At 40.5% G+C, this 20,420-nt stretch overlaps 1 protein-coding gene across 1 annotated transcript in view; it reads left to right on the plus strand.

Moving 5' to 3' along the window:
* Positions 1 to 20,420, plus strand: part of ADGRD1 (adhesion G protein-coupled receptor D1) — a 921,219-nt gene that overhangs the window by 195,208 nt on the left and 705,591 nt on the right. Inside the window, exon 13 of the mRNA XM_073628314.1 lies at positions 5,850 to 5,991. Within this exon, the coding sequence (XP_073484415.1) occupies positions 5,850 to 5,991 (142 nt within the window). The remainder of the gene's footprint in view (positions 1 to 5,849; positions 5,992 to 20,420) is intronic.

Here is a 20,420-nt window from a genome sequence, read left to right on the forward strand (position 1 = left end):
ACTGTCTCTGTAGTTCCAGCTACAGAATCCCTGACAGCTGAATATCACTCCGCCACCTGCTATAAGGGATGCTGTATCTGGGATGCTCTGGACTACAGAGGCAGCAGGATCTGATAATTCATGCCTGTTTACTCCACAGCTAGTGGCTGCAGTCCTCACAGGAGTTAGTAGAGTCCACAATCCTATGTCTCCTGTTGCCACAAAAACAGCTTACAACTGGAAAACTGTCTCTCTCCTCGGTACTCGTTTTACTGGCTGAGTCGGGGCTTTCACAGCTCAGTACAGGTGGGCAGAGCAGGAAGAGATCATCACAGTGCATCCCGGAGCACTGCTTCCTGCCCAGCACACAGTACAGTGCACCCCAGAGCACTGCTTCCTGCCCAGCACACAGCACAGCTCTCCCCGGAGCACTGCTTCCTGCCCAGCACACAGCACAGTGCACCCCCGGAGAACTGCTTCCTGCCCAGCACACAGCACAGCTCTCCCCGGAGCACTGCTTCCTGCCCAGCACACAGCACAGTGCACTATGGAGCACTGCTTCCTGCCCAGCACACAGTACAGTGCACCGCGGAGCACTGCTTCCTGCCCAGCACACAGCACAGCTCTCCCTGGAGCACTGCTTCCTGCCCAGCACACAGCACAGTGCACCGTGGAGCACTGCTTCCTGCCCAGCACACAGCACAGTGCACCGTGGAGCACTGCTTCCTGCCCAGCACACAGTACAGTGCACCGCGGAGCACTGCTTCCTGCCCAGCACACAGCACAGCTCTCCCCGGAGCACTGCTTCCTGCCCAGCACACAGCACAGCTCTCCCCGGAGCACTGCTTCCTGCCCAGCACACAGCACAGTGCACCCCGGAGCACTGCTTCCTGCCCAGCACACAGCACAGCTCTCCCTGGAGCACTGCTTCCTGCCCAGCACAGCTCTCCCTGGAGCACTGCTTCCTGCCCAGCGCAGAGCACAGTGCACCGCGGAGCACTGCTTCCTGCCCAGCACACAGCACAGCTCTCCCTGGAGCACTGCTTCCTGCCCAGCACACAGCACAGCTCTCCCTGGAGCACTGCTTCCTGCCCAGCACACAGCACAGCTCTCCCCGGAGCACTGCTTCCTGCCCAGCACACAGCACAGCTCTCCCCGGAGCACTGCTTCCTGCCCAGCACACAGCACAGTGCACCCCGGAGCACTGCTTCCTGCCCAGCACACAGCACAGCTCTCCCCGGAGCACTGCTTCCTGCCCAGCACACAGCACAGCTCTCCCTGGAGCACTGCTTCCTGCCCAGCACACAGCACAGCTCTCCCCAGAGCACTTCTTCCTGCCCAGCACACAGCACAGCTCTCCCCAGAGCACTGCTTCCTGCCCAGCACACAGCACAGCTCTCCCCGGAGCACTGCTTCCTGCCCAGCACACAGCACAGCTCTCTCCGGAGCACTGCTTCCTGCCCAGCACACAGCACAGCTCTCCCTGGGGCAGACTGAAGATCTGAGAGGAATGATGGAAGCCTGAATCTTCTCCACATGTGAGTCCCGACCCTCTCTGCCTTTTACACTGATACTGAGCTGTGCTGTAAACCTGTCCTGCACCTTGCAGGGAAGGTTTACTGAAAGAAAAGTGACATTCTTGAACATGTTAGGAATTGCTGAGACTTCTACATAGATGTATTCAACATACGCAGTATATTTTATTAAATGCATTCTTTTTTAATAAGATATAATGTGTATGGTAAATACATCTATGTAGCACCTCAGAAGTCTCAGTAATTCTCATCCTAGCGAAAAATCTGAGCATTTACATCAATATATGGAATTCCATAATACATCCCAGCTTCAGGAAAGTAAAAAATTCCATCCTTTATATTTGTTTACGGATTATATTAACCCTTTGCTTAATGCCCTATAGACAATAACTTGGTGTACGACATTTAACTCCTATGCGTGCGCAGCCTATTGCATTAGGGTATGCACCCCAAGACTCAAACACACATGCGTGCGTGCGTACGTATATATATATATATATATATATATATATATATATATATATATATATATATACGCACGCACGCATGTGTGTTTGAGCCTTGGGGTGCATACCCTAATGCAATAGGCTGCGCACGCCTATGCCCACATAGCTTGTAGAGGTAACAAACGCTTTGGATCCTGGACAGCTATGCAAACTGCTACAGGAACTACTACAGGAACTAACGCTGTGCTTTGCTTCACTTCCTTTCTGCTACTGGGCTTTACTATTAGACTTTAAAAATGATAGACAGACTCTTTGACTAGTAGTGAGGTGTGAAGGCAGAGATGGCAAGCCCAAGTGACTTCCCAAAACTGTTGTTTATTAGAGCACCCTGGGAGTTGGGCTCTCAGGGTTCTACAGAATCAGAGTATGTGAAAATAGAGGCAAGTATCTTCAGGTGCCTGCTAAACATCTGTGCTATTAATTTTGCAACTTTAAACTGGTCAGGTTTTACATTAGGATTTGCCAGTAAGCCTTATTTCAGATCAAAGTGGCCTTGAATGTATTTTTTTTGTATATATTTACTGTATATTTTCTTAAATGGTCATTTTACTATAACTGATGATTTAGTTTGTTGGTAGATGTTGATAGTTTAAATGCATTAGGGTGTGCACCCCAAAGCTCAAACACACATGCGTGTATATATATATTTACACTATATTACTAAAAGTATTGGGACGCCTGCCTTTACACGCACATGAACTTTAATGGTAGGCTGTCAGCCAATACACTGACAGTGTACATGAGACCTGCATGGTATCAGTGATCTGCTGATTGCTGGTGCAATGCTTTCTAGGCTTCTGCAACAAAAAATAATAAATGCACATTTTCTTTTATTGATGGGAACACTGTCAGCAATTGATGGGCACAGTGTCAGCAATTGATGAGCACACTGGCAGCAATTGATGGGCACAGTAGCAGCAATTGATGAGCACACTGGCAGCAATTGATGGGCACAGTAGCGGCAATCGATGGGCACACTGGCAGCAATTGATGGTCACAGTAGCGGCAATTGATGGGCACACTGGCAGCAATTGATGGGCACAGTGGCGGGAATTGTTGGGCACAGTGGCAGCAAGTGATGGGCACACTGGCAGCAATTGATGGGTTCAGTAGCTGCGTTTGATGGCACAGTGGTGGCAATTTATGGGTACAGTGGCTGCGTTTGATGGGCACAGTGGCTGCAATTGATGGCACAGTGGCTGCATTTGATGGCACAGTGGCGGCAATTGATGGCACAGTGGCTGCATTTGATGGCACAGTGGCGGAAATTGATGGCACAGTGGCTGCAATTAATGTTTTGTTTTGTTTTTTCAGTTTGTTTGCGCCCCCCCCCCCAAAAAAAAAAAAAAATTTGAGCACCGGCCGCTACTGCTCCAATGTGGGCTGACGTACAGGTATGTTAACCTGTATGTAATGTGTGTATATATATATATATATATATATATATATATATATATATATATATATATATATATATATATATATATATATAAAAATAAACACACACTTTTCTGCTGACAAGCCAGGGGTCATATAGTTTTGCATTGTATTATATGTATTATTGTATTACATATAATACAATGCAAAACTATATGAACCCTGGCTTGTCAGCAAAAAAGTATGTAAAAAAAAAAAAAAAAAAAAAAAAATATATATATATATATATATATATATATATATATATATACACACACACACACTTTTTTGCTGCCAAGCCAGGGTTCATATAGTTTTAATTGTATATGTAATATACCGTATTTATCGGCGTATAACACACGTTTAGGAGGGAATTTTAAGGAAAAAAACTTACATTTAAATGCCCTTCAATGCAGCCTTATCAGTGTCTATCTGCAGTCTTGTCAGTGTCATTGCAAGCTTGTCAGTGCAGCCTTGCTCTAGTGTCCATTGCAGCCTTGTCATTGCAGCCTTGTCATTGCAGCCTTGTCATTGCAGCCTTGCCCCAGTGCAGCCTTGCCCCCAATGTCCATTGCAGCCTTGTCATTACAGCTTTGCCCCAGTGCAGCCTTGCCCCCAGTGTCCATTGCAGCCTTGGACAGATTTAAATATGGCGCTGCCGAGATCGCAGGGACTCGGCGGAGCAGAGCGAGTGCCGCCGAGATCGCAGGGACTGGGCGGAGCCAAGATAAACATAGCCGAATGTACTCGGCTCTTCTTGGCTCCGCTCGTAGTCATGCCCAGTCCCGCCCTATGATGGAGATAACACAGGTCCAATGGTGGGACTGGGCGTGACTGTGAGCTGAGCCGAGAAGAGCTGAATACACTCGGCTATGTGTATCTCTGTGGCGATCGCTCCGCTCTGCTCACAGTCAGCAGAGATCGTTGGGTATCGGAGTATAACACGCACCCACGATTTTCCCCTGATTTTTCTCTGCTAGTCCGCTGCTTCTAAGGGAGAGAGAGGCCGGGGGGGGGCAGAGTGCAGATGTAGATCACTCCGCTGGCGAATGCGGGACCTGCAGCCGGAACTATAGAAGCTGCATTGGCAATTGCAGCTGGGTTACTCCACGGCTGTGGACCTAGTTCCCTGCTCAATCACCTCCCACTCGCAGCACAGCTCTTTTTGCCGGCCGGACCTGACCCCAGTGGTGGTGACTGAGTTACACAGGGACAGGACAGACATTTTGCAGGCAGTCAGCACTAACAAAAGGTGTGAAACACCGACAGAGCTGGGCACACCTGGCACACCCCGTGGGTACATCTATGGTATCTATCATGATTTTAATATGTATTAAACTTTTCTTTACAAGAAAGACAAAAGGGAGGGGGTCACCCATCTAAATGTTTATTAAAATGAATCAATTAAAATAATCAAATACACAAACTGCATCAGCAGAAAAGTTGGCATAACTGTGTGTTGAGAAATCACAGTGCCCTAGCTCCTCTTTTGAGTTCAGCAGGCAATGGCTACCCTGTGTGCAGAGATCAGCTGGTAAGCAGCTGGTGTTTCTGCAGAGTGTTTGGTGGGAAGACTGTCAGGCTATAGCATGGAATGCAAGCTGTCTACCATGGTTGAGTGGTTTCCTGGAGTTTTTGGCAATCTTGGCAATCTTCAGAAGTACTCGACGATGATGTCAGGACATTGGGGGTGTGGTTATTCCCTCGGTTTAAAAAAGAGGTAGATCTTGTTGTTCCGAAACACGTAACCATTCCCCCAATGTCTTGATGTCCTTGTGAAGTACTCCCAAAGATTGTGAAAAGCACAATCTGCTCAGGAAGCTGCTCAGCTGCGGAAGGCGGCTTGTGTTCCACGCTATAGCCTGACAGTCTTCCCGCCCAGCACTCCAGCTTCCCACCAGCTGCTTACCTGCAAAAACACCAGCTGCTTTCCTGCCAATCTCTGAACACAGACCAGCTACTGCCTGCTGAACTCTGCACAGAGGAGCTAGGACTCTGGGATTTCTCCACACTTACACATTATAGGTAACTCAGGACCTATTTTGGAGAGTTGCGCTATATTCTACCCATTTGGCAATTGCCCTTTCTAGCCTTTTATAGGCTCTTCCCACACCCCTCATACCTATAGGTCACTGACAGCGCTATAGTACACTATTTCTCCATTAGATTTTTCTTTCTGCTGTAAAATGATGTATTTACTATTCCTATTGCTAGCCCCACAACATAAGAAAAATCTTTTCAACAGAGACCAAAGGAGTCCAAAGAGGTCAATAATTTAGTTAGTGTTCTTTGACAGCTGACTGTTTAAAAACACGTTTGCAGTTCTATTGAACCTGATGAATAGATGTAAAACTTTGACTGACAAAATGATACCTGTCAAGGATAAAAAATGATTCTTTTCTTCTTTTTTTAGAATCTCAGAGGCAAACCAGTACAATGATTACATGATTTCAGCAGCCAGTTATATAATTTCTTTGAAGGTAGAACCACCTCCATACCTGTGTCCAAACCTTTCTGGATCTCCTCTCATAACTATTCAACTGACACATATCTTGGTAAGTAAATAACAATTATATAACCTAATGCATTGTCTACTTGATAATAATAATACATATCAAAGTGCTGAATTTTGATATAACCTTATAGATAGATGGATACTGTACAGATATATACTTCAGAGAGCTGGAGCATGAGCAGTAAGGAAATAGGTCAATATGGAAGCCTATAAAGAGTAAGAAATACAGACATTAGATAATTATTCTCAATCCAGCTGAATTCCACAGAATTCCACAGAATGGGTATAACTGTAGAAATACCATAGTTCCCAGAAAGTCTTGTGTTTCCTTGAGATAAAAGTTCACCATTTATGATGACATGCATGTTCACAGAGATTTGTTACATAGAGGAAAATAATTGATGGATTCATGGCTCATTATTCATTTGATTAGTAGCTTTGAGGTACTGATTGCTATATATCAACAATTTTCATCTAATTATGCAGCACCCATTATTCTACTCGGTCTATTTTATACAATCAGTTATCATTATAATTAGACAGCACCTTATTTTGTCACATGTATGCCAGATATAGTCAACATTCCTAATCCTGTAATGTACATGGTCTATCTGTATGGGCTTATGCATTTTTTACTGTTATGAATATTGCATTCACCTATATATGGTACAGTCTTTTAAGAAAGTTGACATCATTACTTGACATGTTGTGACATGACTGCTGATGTAGGTGTCAGTTACTTTTCGCAGAAGGGGTTAACACGGTGGAATTCCTCATTAACAATTCAGCAAGATTTTAGGGAAGGGCTGTGAAAGGACATTTTGTTTAGTTTGGGAGTCGTTCAGTATTGAAGTTTTATACAGTCCAATATGTACACTTCTACACTGGTTATAGAAATACCAGATTTCTTTGTTTGAGAAACTTCCTATGATTTACGATCACTGTTAATATAATCCCTATGCTTTGCAGGAAAGCCAATTATATTTTCATTCACTCTTCACCATCTAAATATTGAATTCATTATAAAAGAAATGTAAAGCAGATAAACAAAACTTTCAAATACAGTTTAACATTTATCAAGCATCAATTAAGTTTGCATAAATGATGTACAGTACACAAATATTGATAACTAGACTCAGCAGCCTAATAAGTACATCAGAGATTGGGCCTGTAGGGTTTGATTTACTAAAGACAAATAGACTGTTCACTTTGCAAGCTCCCCAGAGCTTAGTGAATGAGGTAAAGATCTGCGGACTTCCATCATCCAATCGTGTACAAACTAAAATGCTGTTTTTTTTTTTTTTATGGGGGGTTGCACTTAATTGGATATTCTCACAAAGTGAAATTGCGCCACATTCACTAAGATGTTTAGAAGGTTTCCTTGCAAAGTGAACAGCTTATCTGCCTTTAGTAAATCAAACCAGTAGACATTAAAGTGGAATTAAAGGCACACATACCTTAGTGCCAACAGTCTGACGCCTGCGAGTTCCCTTGCCGGCATTGACATCTTTTCTCTGGGTTCTTCTGGGTGCTGGTCTTTGATCATTTTAATTGGCCAGCATGGGATAGTCACTCCTCTGCATGCACAGCAGTGCAGTCACCCTGGCACACAGGGAGTGTGTTGGAATGTAAACCGAGCTGTGCATGTGCAGCTCAGTGTACATTCAGTGGAGGATTAGGAATAGACAGGTAAGTGTACTTTATTGCATGTCTCTTCTGCCATAAAAGGCCTTTCACAAGTTTTTATTTATTTAGTTCCACATTAAGAGTCTAAATTACTAATGGAGTAATTTGAAATGCAGCATAATATGTTAATTTCAAATATTCATCCTATACTTGGCTGTATGTTGGAAGTGAATACCTACCCCATTACTAAATCAGCCTCTAAATGATATAATTACAGACCAGGTTTTTTAACCACTTCAGGCCCTGAAGATCTGGCTGCTCAATAACCAGAGCACTTTTTACAATTTGGCACTGTGCTTTTTTAACTGGTAATTGTGCGGTCATGCAATGTTGTACCCAAACAAAATTTGCATCCTTTTTTTCCCACAAATAGAGCTTTCTTTTGATGGTATTTGATTGCCTCTGTGATTTTTATTTTTTGCGATACAAATAGAAAAAGACAGAAAATGTTGAAAAAAAATGATATTTTCTGCTTTATGTTATAAAAGAAAATCCAATGAACTCAATTTTAGTCATACATTTAGGCCAAAATGTATTCATCCACATGACTTTGGTAAAAAATTTCAATAAAAAATGTAAAAAACAGCAAGAAGCGCCAATCTAAGTGCAGTATCATGAAACTTTAATGAGATAATTATAAACGGACAAACAGCCAAATGGCTACTCACAAAGATGAAATAGGTTAAGGCAAGGACAAGTAATGGGTCCAGGGACGTCCTCCTCAGATGTGGGCAAAGTGCATGGTGCAGGTTCTCCTGGAAGCGCTGTCCACGTTAGGATGTGCAAGTAGTCACCGGGGTCACCGCTGGGTGCTGGGCTGCAAAACGATGGAGGTGTCCGCAAAGACAACCAGTGTCTAAGCGGACATGGAGAGCCAGAGCCGTCGCAGTAGACAGGAACCGGAAGACAAGCGTGGAACGCAAGGCACTTAGTCCAGGAACCAAACAAAGAGGAAGTGACGTATGGACGTGTTGGATGACGCGTTTCAATGCTTCCGCATTTTCTTCAGATCCGATAGGCTAATACAACAGGTGTCCTTTTATGGGAGCTATGGAGTCAGTAACTAGGCAACAGCTAAAAACAAAACACGATATACTAAATACAATAACAATGAGATGAAGAAAATGAGTTCAAAAACACCAGAAAAATGTGAAAGTGAGATATAAAAAAAGGGTAGAAAGAAAAGAAAAGAAAAAGAAAAAGAAAAACGGAAAAGGATGAATAAATAAAATAAAATAAGGAAAATTCAAAAATAAATAAAATTAAAAAAATATATTAAAAATATACAAAAATATATAAAAAATATATGAAATAAAATATAAAGTAAAAATAATAAATAATAAATAATGAATAATATAAGAAAATTATAAAAAATTGTTGTTGGAAGAAATAAAGAAAAACCTTGGTAATAAAAAAGAGAGAAGAAAAAAATATATACATATAGAAACACATACATATATATATATATATATACGTACATACACACATACATATATATACATATATATATATATATATACATACACACATATACATATAAAAAATTATTATAATAGAAATAATAAAATAATAATAATAAGTGGAAAAAGAAGAAAGAGAAAAAATGGGAAAAAGATCTGAGCGAGAAATATATATAAAAAAATATATATATAAAAATAGTGAAACCTAAAAGGGGAGCAGTTGATTAAAAACTGTATATGGGCTATAATAGTCACACATGTGTAAATGTAGGAAACATACATATTGACTACACCTAAAAAAAAGGGGACATCTACATACAAATGGAGAAATATAGTAACCTTAAAAAATAAGAAATTATGAAAACCTAAAAACCTGTCGATGAACTTGTGTGTTTGTATGTATACACCCCCATGTATACACACAACACACATGATGGAAATATTATTGTTAATGAATTCAGAACAGAGTAGGAGAAAAATACCCAAAGGTAGCAGAAACTGAATATGGCTATAGACTGGAAGGGTATGGCCAAAGTGAGAGGAAAGTAATAATAGTAGGTAGCAGTAAGGAAGGGAATGACATGAAATGAAGTAATGATAAATGAGAAAATGATGATAAGAGGGGAAAAAGGAACTTGCATAAGTCCTAAAACTAGGTCATACTGAACTAAATGACTGTATTGATCTCTATATCTTCGTTGAGACCATTAGGTGCCAAACTGTTTAAAGTAAAGATCCAGAAAGTTTCTTGCCTGCAGAGGCGCTGGAATCTTTCTGCAGGAGTGAATTGATCTGGTATAGATTCGATAACCCACACATTTAGGTCTGCAATATTTTGTTGATGATGGGTGGTAAAATGACGAGCGGTACTATATAGGGGATTATTGGCCTGTACTGCTCTTCTGTGTTCCCCAAACCTGGCCCGTAGGGTCCTGATGGTTCTGCCTACATACAACAGCCCGCAGGGACAGGAAATGCAATATATGACATAGGTGGTGGAACAATTGAAAAATGATTTTAGGATATATTGGTTCCCATTGGTGTAGAAAGATTTCTGACCATGTGTGACATGGGGGCAAGTAAGACATAATGCTTTCTTGCATCGGTACATGCCTAACAATGGAATAAGAGTAAGTTGTTTAGATGTAGATGATATTTTCTGAACTGGGATTTTGCTGGGAGCAATCTTAGTCTTGACATTGGGGGCCCTCCGATAAGCAAACTGAGGAACAGCGGGTAAGGAAGGTGCTAGGTGAGGATCTTGAGCTAGAATCGACCAATGTTTTTTAATGATCCGTTTCATTCTTTTATGACTAGAATGGAACTGGGTGATAAATCTAGTGGTAGGTTCTGTTTTCTGGGCCTTGGGGTTGGGTAAAGTGTCAGTCAGATAGAAGGAGGCTGCTTCGTTGATGGTACTAAGGGGATAACCCTTATCTGTGAACTTTTTAGAAAGAATGGTACATTGAGAACTGTAATCTTCCAGTCTGGTACAATTTCTCCTGAGCCGATGGAACTGGCTCTTGGGTATGTTATTGACCCACCTGGGGTGATGGCAACTGGAAAAATGTAAAAAAGAATTTCCAGCAGTGGGTTTGGTAAAATTTTTTGTTACAATCTGGTCATTTATGTGGAACAGTTCCAAATCTAGAAAGCATATTGATTCGGGATCCATGGTCGATGTAAATGATAAGCCAAAAGAGTTATTGTTGCAATGGGCAATGAATTCTTGCACAGAACTAGGGGGGCCGTCCCAGATGATAATAATGTCATCTATGTAACGACCGTAGAAGACCAGGTGTGCAGAGAAGGGATTATTTTCCCAAACACACCTGGTCTCCCACAGTCCCATGGTCAGGTTAGCATAGCTGGGCGCAAAATTTGCGCCCATAGCTGTCCCCTGTTTTTGTAGATAAAATTGACCATCGAACGTAAAATAATTATGTTCTAAACAGAACTTGGTGGCAGAAATAATAAACTCAATCTGGGATGGATTAAGCAGGGGGTTGGAGTGAAGGTAGTAAGAAATGGCTTGAAGGCCTATTTTGTGAGGTATAGAAGTGTATAATGAACAAACGTCCAAAGAAACCCAAAGGTTTCGTACCTTTGGGTTTCTTTGGACGTTTGTTCATTATACACTTCTATACCTCACAAAATAGGCCTTCAAGCCATTTCTTACTACCTTCACTCCAACCCCCTGCTTAATCCATCCCAGATTGAGTTTATTATTTCTGCCACCAAGTTCTGTTTAGAACATAATTATTTTACGTTCGATGGTCAATTTTATCTACAAAAACAGGGGACAGCTATGGGCGCAAATTTTGCGCCCAGCTATGCTAACCTGACCATGGGACTGTGGGAGACCAGGTGTGTTTGGGAAAATAATCCCTTCTCTGCACACCTGGTCTTCTACGGTCGTTACATAGATGACATTATTATCATCTGGGACGGCCCCCCTAGTTCTGTGCAAGAATTCATTGCCCATTGCAACAATAACTCTTTTGGCTTATCATTTACATCGACCATGGATCCCGAATCAATATGCTTTCTAGATTTGGAACTGTTCCACATAAATGACCAGATTGTAACAAAAAATTTTACCAAACCCACTGCTGGAAATTCTTTTTTACATTTTTCCAGTTGCCATCACCCCAGGTGGGTCAATAACATACCCAAGAGCCAGTTCCATCGGCTCAGGAGAAATTGTACCAGACTGGAAGATTACAGTTCTCAATGTACCATTCTTTTTAAAAAGTTCACAGATAAGGGTTATCCCCTTAGTACCATCAACGAAGCAGCCTCCTTCTATCTGACTGACACTTTACCCAACCCCAAGGCCCAGAAAACAGAACCTACCACTAGATTTATCACCCAGTTCCATTCTAGTCATAAAAGAATGGAACGGATCATTAAAAAACATTGGTCGATTCTAGCTCAAGATCCTCACCTAGCACCTTCCTTACCCGCTGTTCCTCAGTTTGCTTATCGGAGGGCCCCCAATGTCAAGACTAAGATTGCTCCCAGCAAAATCCCAGTTCAGAAAATATCATCTACATCTAAACAACTTACTCTTATTCCATTGTTAGGCATGTACCGATGCAAGAAAGCATTATGTCTTACTTGCCCCCATGTCACACATGGTCAGAAATCTTTCTACACCAATGGGAACCAATATATCCTAAAATCATTTTTCAATTGTTCCACCACCTATGTCATATATTGCATTTCCTGTCCCTGCGGGCTGTTGTATGTAGGCAGAACCATCAGGACCCTACGGGCCAGGTTTGGGGAACACAGAAGAGCAGTACAGGCCAATAATCCCCTATATAGTACCGCTCGTCATTTTACCACCCATCATCAACAAAATATTGCAGACCTAAATGTGTGGGTTATCGAATCTATACCAGATCAATTCACTCCTGCAGAAAGATTCCAGCGCCTCTGCAGGCAAGAAACTTTCTGGATCTTTACTTTAAACAGTTTGGCACCTAATGGTCTCAACGAAGATATAGAGATCAATACAGTCATTTAGTTCAGTATGACCTAGTTTTAGGACTTATGCAAGTTCCTATTTCCCCTCTTATCATCATTTTCTCATTTATCATTACTTCATTTCATGTCATTCCCTTCCTTACTGCTACCTACTATTATTACTTTCCTCTCACTTTGGCCATACCCTTCCAGTCTATAGCCATATTCAGTTTCTGCTACCTTTGGGTATTTTTCTCCTACTCTGTTCTGAATTCATTAACAATAATATTTCCATCATGTGTGTTGTGTGTGTACATGGGGGTGTATACATACAAACACACAAGTTCATCGACAGGTTTTTAGGTTTTCATAATTTCTTATTTTTTAAGGTTACTATATTTCTCCATTTGTATGTAGATGTCCCCTTTTTTTTAGGTGTAGTCAATATGTATGTTTCCTACATTTACACATGTGTGACTATTATAGCCCATATACAGTTTTTAATCAACTGCTCCCCTTTTAGGTTTCACTATTTTTATATATATATTTTTTTATATATATTTCTCGCTCAGATCTTTTTCCCATTTTTTCTCTTTCTTCTTTTTCCACTTATTATTATTATTTTATTATTTCTATTATAATAATTTTTTATATGTATATGTGTGTATGTATATATATATATATATATATATATGTATATATATGTATGTGTGTATGTATGTATATATATATATATATATGTATGTGTTTCTATATGTATATATTTTTTTCTTCTCTCTTTTTTATTACCAAGGTTTTTCTTTATTTCTTCCAACAACAATTTTTTATAATTTTCTTATATTATTCATTATTTATTATTTATTATTTTTACTTTATATTTTATTTCATATATTTTTTATATATTTTTGTATATTTTTAATATATTTTTTTAATTTTTTTTATTTTTGAATTTTCCTTATTTTATTTTATTTATTCATCCTTTTCCGTTTTTCTTTTTCTTTTCTTTTCTTTCTACCCTTTTTTTATATCTCACTTTCACATTTTTCTGGTGTTTTTGAACTCATTTTCTTCATCTCATTGTTATTGTATTTAGTATATCGTGTTTTGTTTTTAGCTGTTGCCTAGTTACTGACTCCATAGCTCCCATAAAAGGACACCTGTTGTATTAGCCTATCGGATCTGAAGAAAATGCGGAAGCATTGAAACGCGTCATCCAACACGTCCATACGTCACTTCCGCTTTGTTTGGTTCCTGGACTAAGTGCCTTGCGCTCCACGCTTGTCTTCCGGTTCCTGTCTACTGCGACGGCTCTGGCTCTCCATGTCCGCTTAGACGCTGGTTGTCTTTGCGGACACCTCCATCGTTTTGCAGCCCAGCACCCAGCGATGACCCCGGTGACTACTTGCACATCCTAACGTGGACAGCGCTTCCAGGAGAACCTGCACCATGCACTTTGCCCACATCTGAGGAGGACGTCCCTGGACCCATTACTTGTCCTTGCCTTAACCTATGTCATCTTTGTGAGTAGCCATTTGGCTGTTTGTCCGTTTATAATTATCTCATTAAAGTTTCATGATACTGCACTTAGATTGGCGCTTCTTGCTGTTTTTTACATTGTTTTTTCAGAGTTGCCTGCTTCCACTCTCAAGTGAGCTGCCGCTGGTGCTTTTTATCAGATCTTTAATTTCAGTGACTTTTTATATATATATATATATATATATATATATACATACAATTTTTCTATATATATATAATTTTATTGACTATCACACCCTGGATGTTTTTTCACATTTACTTTGGACTCTTTATATGCATGTTTGTATGTTCTAGCGCCATTTATCCTTTTTTGTAAAAAATTTCAATAAGCATATATTTATTGGTTTGTGCAAAAGTTATAGCGTCTACAAACTAGGGTACATTTTCTGGAATTTACGCAGCTTTTAGTTTATGACTGCCTATCTCATTTCTTGAGGTGCTAAAATGGCAGAGCTGTACAGACCCCCCCAAATGACCCCATTTTGGAAAGTAGACACCCCAAGGAAATTGCTGAGAGGCATGTTGAGCCCATTGAATATTTTATTTTTTTGTCACAAGTGATTGAAAAATGACAAAAAAAATAAAAGAATTCCACAAAGTTGTCACTAAATAATATATTGCTCACACATGCCATGGTTATATGTGGAATTACACCCCAAAATACATTCTGCTGCTTCTCCTGAGTATGGGGATACCACATGTGTAAGACTTTTTGGGAGCCTAGCCGTGAAGGGACACCAAAATCCAAGCACCGCCTTCAGGATTTCTAAGGGCGTAAATTTCTGATTTCACTCCTCACTACCTATCACAGGTTCAAAGGCCATAAAATGCCAAGATAGCACAAAAAACCCCCAAATTACCCCATTTTGGAAAGTAGACACCCCAAGCTATTTGCTAAGAGGCATGTTGAATACATGGAATATTTTATATTTTACCACAAGTTGCGGGAATATTACAATTTTTTTTCTTTTGCACAAAGTTGTCACTAAATGATTTATTGCTCAAACATGCCATGGGAATATGTGAAATTACCCCCTAAAATACATTCTGCTGCTTCTTCCGAGTACAGGGATACCACATGTGTGAGACTTTTTTGGGAGCTTAGCCGTGTACAGGACCCCAAAAAACAATCACCGCCTTCAGGCTTTCTAAGGGCGTAAAATGGTGATTTCACTTCCTTACTAGCTATCACAGTTTCGGAGGCCATGAAATGTCAAGATAGCACAACCCCCACCAAATGACACAATTTTGGAAAGTAGACACTTCAAGCTATTTGCTGTGAGACATGTTGTGTCCATGGAATATTTTATATTTTGCCACAAGTTTCGGGAAAATGTATTTATTATTTTTTACACAAAGTTGTTACTAAATGATATATTGTTCAAACATGGCATGGTTATATGTGGAATTACACCCCAAAATACATTCTTCTGCTTCTCCTGAGTACAGGGATACCACACGTGTGGGACTTTTTGGCAGTATAACCGCATACAGGACCCCGAAAACCCATCACCGCCTTCAGGCTTTCTAAGGACGTAAATTTTTGTCTATCACAGTTTCGGAGGCCATGAAATGCCCAGATAGCACAACCCCCCCCCCCCCAAGTGACCCCATTTAGGAAAGTAGGCACCCCAAGCTATTTGCTGAGAGGCATGTTGAGTATTTAGCAGATTTTGCTTTTTGTCACAAAGTTTTGAAAATTGAAAAAAGAAAAAAAAAAATTTTTTTTTTAAAAACAAATGAGAGCTGCAAATACTCACCATGCCTCTTAGCAAATACCTTGGGGTGTCTACTTTCCAAAATGTGGTCATTTGGGGGGGGGGGGGTTGTGCTATCTGGACATTTCAGAGCCTCCATAACTGTGATATGTAGTGAGGAGTAAAATCACAATTTTACGCCTTTAGAAAGGCTGAAGACGGTGATTGGTTTTTGAGGTCCTGTACGTGGCTAGGCTCCCAAAAAGTCTCACACATGTGGTATCCCCATACTCAAGAGAAGCAGCAGAATGTATTTGGGGGTATAATATCACATATAATCATGACATATTTGAACAATATATAATTTAGTGCCAACTTTGTGTAAAATTTTTTTTTTAATTTTCATGAAACTTGTGGCAAAATATAAAATATTCTATGGACACAACATGCATCTCAGCAAATAGCTTGAAGTGTACTTTCCAAAATGGGGACATTTGTGGGGGTTTTGTGCTATCTTGACATTTCATGGTCTCTGAAACTGTAATAGGTAGTGAGGAAGTAAAATCACCCTTTTACGCCCTTAGAAAGCCTGAAGGTGGTGATTGGTTTTCGGGGTCCTGTACATGGCTAGGCTCCCAAAAAATCTCACATGTGGTATCCTCGTAGTCAGGAGAAGCAGCAGAATGTATTTTGGGGTGTAATTTCACATATGCCCATTGCATGTTTGAGCAATATATCATTTAGTGACAACTTTGTGCAAAAAAAACCCAAAAAGTTTGTCATTTTCCCGAAACTTGTGGCAAAATATAAAATATTCCATGGACTTAACATGCTTATCAGAAAATAGCTTGGGGTGTCTACTTTCCAAAAAGGGGTCATTTGGGGGGTTTTGAACTGTCCTGGCATTTTATGCACAACATTAGAAGCACTCACACATTACCCACTCTTCTAACCAATTGAAAACAAAGCCCTTTCTGACACTTTTTGTTGACATGAAAAAATGTTTTTTTTGCTAGAAAATTACTTTGAGCCCCCAAACATTATATATTTTTTTAAAGCAAAGGCCCTACAGGTTAAAATGGTGGGTGTTGCAATTTTTTTTCATACACAGTATTTGCACAGTGATTTTTCAAACGCATTTTTTTTGGAAAAAAAACTTTTTTTAATTTGAATGCACTAAAACAGAGTATATTGCCCAAATGTTTGATGAAATAAAAAAGATGATCTTATGCCGAGTACATGGATACCAAACGTGACATGCTTTAAAATTGCGCACAAACACGCAGCGGCGACAAACTACATACAATTTTAAAAGCCTTTAAATCCTTTAAAGGTTACCATTTTAGATTTACAGAGGAAGTCTACTGCTAAAATGACTGCCCTCAATCTGACCTTTGCGGTGATACCTCCCATGCATGGTGCAATTGCTGTTTACATATGACACCAGACTGACGATTGTGTTCGCCTTTGTGCATGAGCACGGGGGGACAGGGGTCCTTTTTTTTAGTATTTATTTTGCTTTTTTATTTTATTTTTAAACAGTTTCTTTCTTTTTTTTTTTTTAATTACCATTTTTATTGTTATCTCAGGGAATGTAAATATCCCCTATGATAGCAATAGGTAGTGACAGGTACTCTTTTTGCCCTCAAAGCATCTGACCACACCAAGATCGGTATGATAAAAGGCTTTCCCAATTTCCCAATGGCACTGTTTATTTCTGGCAAAACCTAAGTCATGAAATGTTCGTAGCTTCCGGTTTCTTAGGCCATAGAGATGATTGGAGCCATTCTGGTCACTGATCAGCTCTATGGTCAGCTGGTGGAACCACCGGCTCCATTCTCGGGTTCCCTGTTGGGAAAGGAGAGCCCGAGAAAGCCATGGAAGACGGTGGGGGGGGCGTTCTAGTTGCAGTCTAGTTGGGGTCTAGTTGCTAATTAGCTGCTTGGTATTATTTTTACATGAAAGCCGACCGCTGGCTGAAAAGAATGATACCAAGATGATACCTAAACCTGCAGGTATCATTCTGGTATAACCACTCAGTCCAGCAACATACCAGTACGTTGCTGGTCCTTGTTGGGCATATATTGTAATGTTCTTTTTTTCCTGCAGCCTGTGGGCTGCAGGAAAAAAAGAGATTGATCGGTGGGTATGCCCACCATTAGAATACCGCCCTTCATCCACCCACTTCTAATGATGGGCATACATGCACCATTTTTTTTAACTGTAGTGGTGAAATCACCTCCTACAGCACTGGAGTCACTGATTTTCGTATCGTGAGAGCAAACGCTGTTGCTGTCAAGATAAATCAGTGCTGCAGCTGAATGGCATACCTGAAAAGCAAACAATGGTAACGATAAAACATTAACTCAATAAAACAAATTGAGAGGCTAAACGCAGGTGCTAGCAGGTATCTGGGCAGATCACGCTAACGCTGCATTTTTGGGAACCCTAAATTATTGGGGACGCTAATATAGTTGTGATCAGATCAAAGATATCTATCCATTCAGACACTATACTAAAGGAGTTGTATGGTGCGTGCATGGGTATTAGCGCTACTGGCACTAATCTGATGCTGCCTTGGGCAACGCAGACCCTAGCTGACGCTAAAACCTAACTGATGTCACCCGCCAGGTGATCAGGGGGTTAAACCTTTATTGGGTAATATACGCTGATGCTATAAAAAAATAACTAGCTAACCAGTGTCAACCATAACACTAATACGGTGATCACTGGTAACGGGGTGATCAAGAGTTTAAACCTTCATTAGGGGGGTCCCTAGACCTATCTGGGGCTACTACTAAGTACTCTAATGCTGATTAGTGTCATAAATGATACCAGTACAGTGATCAAAGAAAAATATGAAAACTTCACTGGGTGACACTGTGACAGGGATTGAAGGGGTAAACTGGGGGGGGGGGGCAATCGGGGGTGATTGGTGGGTGAAATGTGTGGCTATGTGTACTGTGTCAGTGTAGTGTTGGTGCAACTCACGTTTGGATGTCCTCTCTCCTCTCTCTGGAACGGAAAAGAGTTCCATGAGGGGGGGATGACATCACTTCCCCTACCTGTGTTTACACTTACACAGATAGGGGAGGATTTCATTCGTCAGAACCAATCAGCAGGTCCAGGCCAGAAATCATTGGCCTGGGCCTGGAGACTGATCTGTTCTGAAACGAATCCGATCGTTGTGGCCACCATAACGTAACGTCGCTTCGCCCACCCATGCCATTCTGCTGCAGTAAAACTGTGGCAGCTTTTCGGGTAAAGTTTTAAGAATTTACCAAATTACATTATTATACAGAGAAATTTGTACTACATTTACCTGTGTTCAGGATGTTCATACAAGGGGTCTACTGGAGTTGTATAGTGCAGAGACAGAAAACATGAACAAAGAAAGGCAAAAAATATATTTTTACCAAAAAAACAATGTGATCCTGTTGCAGTACTCAATAAAAGTAAGTATTTTGTTGTGAAAGAAAAGGTAAAAACTTTGGGGCTGCCAATCTTATCTATGCTTCACTACTTAGCTAGTCACCAGCCTGAGCAAGCAGAAGGCAGGGAGTGTTGAGACTAGTGACCCACTGCTTGTTCCCGGTCAGTGAATTTTTTAAATAGTCATGAAAGCATTAGGCTAAATCTGTAAAACTTGCACCTTGTAAAACAAGTTGACAGTGGACATTTTTTTTTTATATCCAGATAGGATTCTTTTAAAAGCAATGACTTGCAAAAATAAATATGTTAATGGGGAACAATAATAATTTATAATGACTTAGTTTTGTTCATGTGTGTATATATATATATATATATATATATATATATATATATATATATATATATATATATATATATACAAAAGCCCTTTAAAACTTGTGGGCTGTGGCAGCCCAAAACATTCTACAGTAGAGCTCATTGTACTGCAGCGCCCCACATTTTCATAACGAATGGGCAGCCTGAATACGACGCACATTAATGCACGTGCATTAGCCCGCCGCAAGTAAATGCTTAAGTGTGAATGGGCCATTGATGTCTATCTGAATGAAAATAAAGGACACTGAGGTTGCTAATGATTGGTAGTAAGAAGTTTTTTAACTCAAAATTATAATGTGATTGTTAATGCTGACATATACTGTACGTCTCTGCTTTGGGATGAGTATTCATTTTAAGCCTAGGTCCTCGTTATCATTTATATTTACATAGTGTATTGATAAATTAACATTATCTTCCTTTCCTTTGATATGTCAACTAAAGTAGGAGGTATTGAAAGCTGCAGTTGCTTTATACAAGCACCTTTGGGTGCTCAGGCTTCACACCTGTTAGCAGCTTTCCACTCAACACAGCCAGAGAGGATGTGCTGTGCAAATGTCAATCATGAATGTATACTGTCATATTTGTGCAGGGGGATTTAATAAAAGATTTTGAACCAAACAGGCAGACCTGACTAACCTTCCTGGGATCTTCACATTCAGATTAAACAATGTAAATCTTCAAAGCATTGCTCAGTTTAAGCCCATTCTTGTCAGTATAGTGTCATTAAGTTGACTAAGTAGAGGATTTTCAGCCACTCTACAGAGGCCGGTAACGTTTTACAGATCACTTCCTCAACTGGAGCATGACTGGAA

Source organism: Aquarana catesbeiana, linkage group LG01 (assembly GCF_042186555.1).
Source record: "Aquarana catesbeiana isolate 2022-GZ linkage group LG01, ASM4218655v1, whole genome shotgun sequence".
Lineage (NCBI taxonomy): Eukaryota > Metazoa > Chordata > Amphibia > Anura > Ranidae > Aquarana > Aquarana catesbeiana.